Genomic DNA, 7,500 nt, shown 5'->3' on the forward strand with positions numbered 1-7,500 from the left:
GTATATAACAGCCAAAAAAAATTATACACCACAACAAATGTATTTTTATACTCAGCTATCAGTGAAACTTGTACTTTGTGCTTCGTTTGGCGTCCTTTTTCAAAGGACACTGCGGATGAGTAATCCTACGTCATCCAAACAGGCTTTCACTTTGCGATGGCGCTGTTTATCCTATTTTTAAACACATGCGCACAGCTGTAATGCGATCTACCCTCAGAAGGGCACTACAACGTGCACCTACGCAGGAACATAATGTCTGCTTGAGTGGATTACGTAGGACGCGTCATCCGTTCGTGGCTGAAAAGGCTGATGACAAACGCCGTACAGTGTAGTTCTACGACACGCCATTAGTGATGCACAGCCTACAGAGCTGACACATTGACTGACTATACTCAATCTGTTATTTTATTGCAATCAGATTGTCATGGGATCTTATATACATTATTATACAATGCTGTAGATATCGAGCACAGTTTATAGTTGAACAATATGCTGCAAGATTTCATTAAAATACAATAAATTATTCTTAAATATTTAAAAATAACTTTTTTTTTTTTTCTTTCAAATATAATAGTATGCCAAGTTGCTTAGTAAAGGACTGCTTGAGCAGCATGGGCCATTCTGCTCATAGATCTGATGTCATATTACACCGCTTTCCCAAAGATGTCAACAGAATTAAGGATTGGCTTCTAGCAATGGGTCAAGAATTTTCAAATATTGATGAATTAGTTCAGAAAATCAGTACTGAAGCGGCTAAAAACAAAAAGTATCGCTTATGTTCATGTCACTTTGCTTCAGATTGTTATATTCAGAATGTAGGACGAAGAATTTTGCTACCAAATGCAAATCCTTCAATATTTCATTGCGTACCGGATGGAGAATGTTTAATAAATGAAAATTTGAAAAAAAAAAGGGGTCGCAGAAGGAAGAGACCACTTCCACGCTCTGAAGTTGCGGGAGCAATTCAAACTGATAATTTAACCATGAGTGAAAATCAAAACTGTTCAGAAGACAACGATACAAGATATGTCAGTATTGGAATACAAACTGACCTTACCATGCAAAATTCATCGATCACCTACACAGAAAGTGTAGACAGCCAATATCAGATGGCGGAAGAAAGAATTGTTTGTCATACCACTCCTGACAGGTGTGATCAACGTCAATTTGTTTCAACCCCACATGAATCAAATGATTGCAATTCACCTATGAAGAAAAGACCAAATTTGACAATATCGAAAAGTAAAATGGCTCTTTCATTCGAAAAGCAATTTTTTGATGGTTTAAAACCAATCTCACCATTAACTCAGCGTACACCATCTATTCTCTCATTTTCCGAACAATGCTCAGAAGAAATGGACAAAAATAAAAATAAAGAAGAAGATTCAGATTATATTCCTGAGTTGCCAACTGCAAATGAATCTGATCTCTTTGGTTTGGCATCTTTAAGTGTTGCTGACGAAGAACATGTCCTTTCTGCTGACTGTGCACCATCTCTAAATCAAACAGTGAAGGAAAGGAAGTTTCTGGTATTTGAATCGTGTTTGGACCAGCTAATTAACAAAGTGCAATGTCAGCATGAACTGGGATGCAAATACTTAGTTCACTGTTTCAATAAAATTGTAGATGGCAGTTGCATTAGAGTTGTTGGTAAGTGCCGCCTCGGGCACAAGTTCACCATTTTTGAATCTCAACCCAAAATTGGTCGTTATGCAGCAGGAAACGTGTTGATGGCTTCTGCCATTCTTTTTAGTGGACAAAATTTTCAAAAAGTCAGTGAACTATGTCAGATTTTGGGATTGTTAACTATAGCGGAAAAATCTTACTACAGGTATCAAAATAAGTTTTTGTTCCCTGCAATAGATATGGCATGGAAGCAAGAACAGGAAAAACTGTACCAGCAAAATAGATTAAAAAAAATTGCAGTTTCCGGTGACGGACAATGTGATAGCCCTGGCCACAGTGCGAAATACTGTGTGTACACCATCATGGACATCCTAACAGAAAAAATCTTAGACTTTGAAGTGGTGCAAAAAACACAATGTACCTCATCATCTGCGATGGAAAAACACGCTTTTGGTATTTGCATGGACAGATTAATTAATTCAGGGCTGAAAATAAAGATCTTTGCATCAGATCGGCATGTGGGCATACGCAAGAAAATGCGTCTAGAATATGTAAACATCAACCACCAATTTGACGTTTGGCACTACGCAAAATCAATAAAAAAAAAACTAAACAAAGCCAGTCATTGTACATTATGCAAGGAAATAACTCCATGGATTGACAAAATTGCTCTACATTTCTGGTGGTCAATAAAAACATGTGACAATAACGTCGACTTACTAAAGGAGAAGTGGTTGTCATGTTTACACCATATAACCAACCAACATCAGTGGGAAGGCACCTTGTATCAGCAATGCAGTCATGGACCATTGTTTGAAGACTTGGAAAGTGAAAAGATATTGTGGATCAAAAAAAAAACTCCACCTTTCACAAAAATTGAGAATATTGTTTCCAGTCCACAAGTACTGAAGGACTTACCACACTTAGTGCATAACTGCCACACTGGTGCTCTTGAAAACTTCCACAGCCTCGCATTGAAATACCGTACAAAGCGAATCCATTTTGGTATCGATTCCATGGAGGCTAGAACCAAACTTGCAGCCTTGACACACAATTTTAATGTTGGAAGACCAATTGCCTCTGTGAAAGTAGTGAAGCAAAATACAGAGCCAATTGACACAAAACGCACCAAAGTTGTTTTTCCCAAAGGAAGATCACGATGGATTGTCCGTGATGTTTTAGAAAAAGTTAGTGTTGAATTCATGGAAGAACTGTCGGTCAATGTTCTGAAGCTCATCAAAGGAGAAATCTCTTCCAATTGGATCTCCAGAGCTCCAAGTCTTCCACCTAACATCAGCAACAAAGAGCGGCCCACAAAAGAGGACATTAAGAAACAGCGAATCAGCCGATTCTCAACAAATTTTAACTGATGTGTTCCTTTAACAGAGACTATTCATTTAAACTCAATTACAATGCCGTCAATGTGTGGATTACAAACTATAGTATTGTTTGGAGACAGTAGCGTAAAAGGGCCAAATATTTGGATAACTTGCCTTTTGGGCATTCAAAGGGATATGTTTACAGATAGCTGGAGAGATGCGTGGGTCTGGCTATATACATAACAATAACCATGGTTGATGGCTAATGTTACAATGTTTTCATTTGGTTTGTGCACATGTCCAGTATGTTCAGTTTATAAGGCATCCTGGGCAAAGTGTCTGTGTTGTGTCGTCGGTACTATACTATCTACATTATCATTGCCCTGTAAACCAAAAATAATTGTTTTAAATAAGTTTTTTTTGTGGAATACTACATTTTTGACTTAGCAACATGAATAATTTCCATTAATAACTTGAATCGAAACATTAATAATTACCGCCATCAAAACTCATTTCAATTTTGTTTGATATGAGTATAGAGAATAAACAATCTTATAACACGTTACATAAATGTCTGGTGAGCATATTAAAGTTTTTTTAAAAACACTGTTATGTAATTTATTGAATGGGTGAATTACACACTTTTTAATATTGGAGGTCTATTTGGCTGAGCACATCAATTAGACCTATAACATATGTCAGGCAATATACCAACGAGATGTCAGGTGCTCATATCCATGGTACAACTGTTCCCGATAACCTGTAATGACCATGTCACAGCTGTTGAGATGCTCTAAAGCAGGTGTCTCAAATTCGTCAGAGTAAGTGGGCCACACACCAAAAAAAATTAAGGCAGTGGGCCGCATTACTTTTATAAATTTAATACAATACAATATAATTGTTAATCAATTATTTCGACTATTCTAACAATGCTACATTAGTATGCGCTGATAATCTAAAATACCGTGAAGCGAAACATCATTTTTTTATATTATTTATTTTATTTCCAGCGCAGATAAAGCTAACAGCTACGGGCTGCCACCCCCAGCTTCCTGGCTTTACCATAGCTGTCAAGAAAAATACAGGGAAGCACAATTGTTTTTTAATGAGATAATGAAAAAAAATGCGTGGGGTAACGCAATATTTTGATCACCAATCAGGTATAACCAGACAGCTGAGGGCTGTGATTCTCAGCGTGGTAAGGGCCAAGCTTTTTGTTCACCCCACGATGAAAATCGCAGCCCACAACAGCCCCTGGAAATGGCGCATTCATCACAGCGCCATTTACAGGTGCTTTACATGTCTATTCCACCGTCCCTGTAGGCAGTGGCACGCTGGGTATTAATGGGGTTAATAACAGCTCTCTATTCTCAGCTGCTAGTAAATCTGCAATTCATGGCTTTATGTCAAATTAGATGTGAAGACCATGAATTTGTATTAAACATTAATAAAAAAAACAACACAGATAATTTTTTTTTTATTATAAAGGAAACCAAAAAAAAAAAAAGGGACTACATTTTAAAAAAAAAACAAAAAAAACCCCCTCTAACGTAGTCCAAAGTCAATCTCAGCACAGCATCATCGCTCTGAACAGTTGAGCGTCTGTCCAGACCGACAAGAAGGCTGAGACCGAAAGTAACATTTTTCCGGTCTTCCAGTAACCATCAGCATCAAAATAATTTTTATCATCATCATCCAAACACACATACAGCCGTCATCATCACCATCAACACACACAGCCATCATCATCATCATCATCATCCACACACACACAGCCATCAGCATCCTAACATGATAACAGTCACGTGTTTCCCTGTGCACTGGTCGCAGGTACCTTGCCAGGTCAAGGGATCCGTCTTGGGTAGTAGAGTGGACCCCACAAATGACAATAATAACATTGATTCTGCATCAGGAAGTCGAGATGTTCTCACGTGCGTTTTGGAGCTCCGTGGGAGAAGCATTTTCAACATGGTCCGTTCAGGTTGAGCTACATTGCTCTATCGTCAACACCGCTAATTACATGTGCAGAGTCCTTTGATGTGAAACTTACCTCACGTCTGGCTCTAAAAATAGAATTTCTGGTTACAATATAGAACAACCCAGAGGATCGATGAAAATTAACAGACAAAACAGACAACAGGGCCTGATTTTATAAAACTATTTATTTATAATCTATCTAAAAAAGATAGATTTTATACAACTATCACTATTGAAAACACAAATGAAAAAATTCAATCTAAACACAGGAATTCCGCTGCTTCCTCATTAGTCGCCTTAAATCCCATGTAAGATTCATCATCATCAGGAAAAGCTTCCCGGACTTTGTTGACGACACAAGATGGAATTGGACGTCTGTTGCCTCTCCCTAGATGTCCATGAATCCAAGCTGTGAAGCTACGATAACATGTTTTGCGCGATTTACTGCAAACAAATACATAAAATATAAATTTAATTTGATAATTTAATTTGTTAACTGTGAAAAAGCATGCTCAAAAACCAGGTTATGAATAAAGGCCGCTTTACACGATGACACATGGTTAGCATCGGCTAACCATGTCTCGTGCAATAGCACCCTCCCACGTTGGTGGCACAATATGTGTTGATGGCTCACGTAGTGAACATTATCTCTGCGGCAGCGTCACACGCACATACCTTTGCAGCCACGTCGCTGTGACCTTTGATGCACCTCCTTTGTAAGTGTGTTTTTGCAGCGTCAATGAACCGCCGCCAAATAGAAAAGGAGGGGAGTAGAGGACCGTACGGAACATGACACCCACCTCCTTCCTTCCTTCCTCCTATTTCGTTGGACGGAGGTAAGGAGATGTTTGTCGTTCCAGTGGCGTCACACATAGCGATGTGTGCTGCCACAGGAAAGACAAACAACATCGTTACTGTAGCATCAACGAGAGTTGTTGAAGAGGGTGTCATGTCACCAAAGAGCGTTTTGTATATTTTGTCAACGATTCAAGATCGCTCATAGGTGTCACACACAACGACATTGATAAAGCGTCCAGATGTGCGACACAAATTATGTGACCCCAACGAGATCGCTTTAGTGATCTCTTTGCGTGTAAAGCCACCTTAACTCAGTTTTGTATTACATATAATGTTTATAAAAGTTATCTAATGTTTTTAATTTTATTTTAGAAAGAATCAGTGCATTACCAATTAGTGAATCCAAATGTTTTTATGTTTTTGGTTCAATTGTAGAAACAATGGAGTAGTAAGCATGGGGTCTGCTGTTGCATGGTTGTCCAAGTCCTCAATAGTAAATATTTTTTTTGAATTGCAATCATTTGATTCATGTGGGGTTGAAACAAATTGACGTTGATCACACCTGTCAGGAGTGGTATGACAAACAATTCTTTCTTCCGCCATCTGATATTGGCTGTCTACACTTTCTGTGTAGGTGATCGATGAATTTTGCATGGTAAGGTCAGTTTGTATTCCAATACTGACATATCTTGTATCGTTGTCTTCTGAACAGTTTTGATTTTCACTCATGGTTAAATTATCAGTTTGAATTGCTCCCGCAACTTCAGAGCGTGGAAGTGGTCTCTTCCTTCTGCGACCCCTTTTTTTTTTCAAATTTTCATTTATTAAACATTCTCCATCCGGTACGCAATGAAATATTGAAGGATTTGCATTTGGTAGCAAAATTCTTCGTCCTACATTCTGAATATAACAATCTGAAGCAAAGTGACATGAACATAAGCGATACTTTTTGTTTTTAGCCGCTTCAGTACTGATTTTCTGAACTAATTCATCAATATTTGAAAATTCTTGACCCATTGCTAGAAGCCAATCCTTAATTCTGTTGACATCTTTGGGAAAGCGGTGTAATATGACATCAGATCTATGAGCAGAATGGCCCATGCTGCTCAAGCAGTCCTTTACTAAGCAACTTGGCATACTATTATATTTGAAAGAAAAAAAAAAAAAGTTATTTTTAAATATTTAAGAATAATTTATTGTATTTTAATGAAATCTTGCAGCATATTGTTCAACTATAAACTGTGCTCGATATCTACAGCATTGTATAATAATGTATATAAGATCCCATGACAATCTGATTGCAATAAAATAACAGATTGAGTATAGTCAGTCAATGTGTCAGCTCTGTAGGCTGTGCATCACTAATGGCGTGTCGTAGAACTACACTGTACGGCGTTTGTCATCAGCCTTTTCAGCCACGAACGGATGACGCGTCCTACGTAATCCACTCAAGCAGACATTATGTTCCTGCGTAGGTGCACGTTGTAGTGCCCTTCTGAGGGTAGATCGCATTACAGCTGTGCGCATGTGTTTAAAAATAGGATAAACAGCGCCATCGCAAAGTGAAAGCCTGTTTGGATGACGTAGGATTACTCATCCGCAGTGTCCTTTGAAAAAGGACGCCAAACGAAGCACAAAGTACAAGTTTCACTGATAGCTGAGTATAAAAATACATTTGTTGTGGTGTATAATTTTTTTTGGCTGTTATATACATTATTCAAGGATGCCATAAATAAGGGTTCAATGATGATGGTGGTGGTAGTGCCGTAGTGTGTGGTGA

The 7,500-nt window shown here is 38.2% G+C and overlaps 2 protein-coding genes across 4 annotated transcripts in view; both read right to left on the reverse strand.

The window, feature by feature from the left end:
• Positions 1-7,500, reverse strand: part of LOC142312400 (uncharacterized) — a 93,482-nt gene that overhangs the window by 30,737 nt on the left and 55,245 nt on the right. The window lies entirely within an intron of this gene.
• The window catches only part of LOC142312383 (uncharacterized), a 10,013-nt gene continuing 7,602 nt past the window's right edge, over positions 5,090-7,500 (reverse strand). For all 3 annotated transcript variants that reach the window (XR_012754371.1, XR_012754370.1, XM_075351324.1), the window contains 2 exons: positions 6,111-6,858; positions 5,090-5,366 (listed from right to left, as the gene is read on the reverse strand). Coding sequence is in view for 1 of the 3 variants with exons in the window: in XM_075351324.1 (XP_075207439.1) it covers positions 6,114-6,858 (745 nt within the window). In the remaining 2 variants the exon portion in view is untranslated. The remainder of the gene's footprint in view (positions 5,367-6,110; positions 6,859-7,500) is intronic.

Source organism: Anomaloglossus baeobatrachus, chromosome 5 (assembly GCF_048569485.1).
Source record: "Anomaloglossus baeobatrachus isolate aAnoBae1 chromosome 5, aAnoBae1.hap1, whole genome shotgun sequence".
Taxonomy (NCBI): Eukaryota; Metazoa; Chordata; class Amphibia; order Anura; family Aromobatidae; genus Anomaloglossus; species Anomaloglossus baeobatrachus.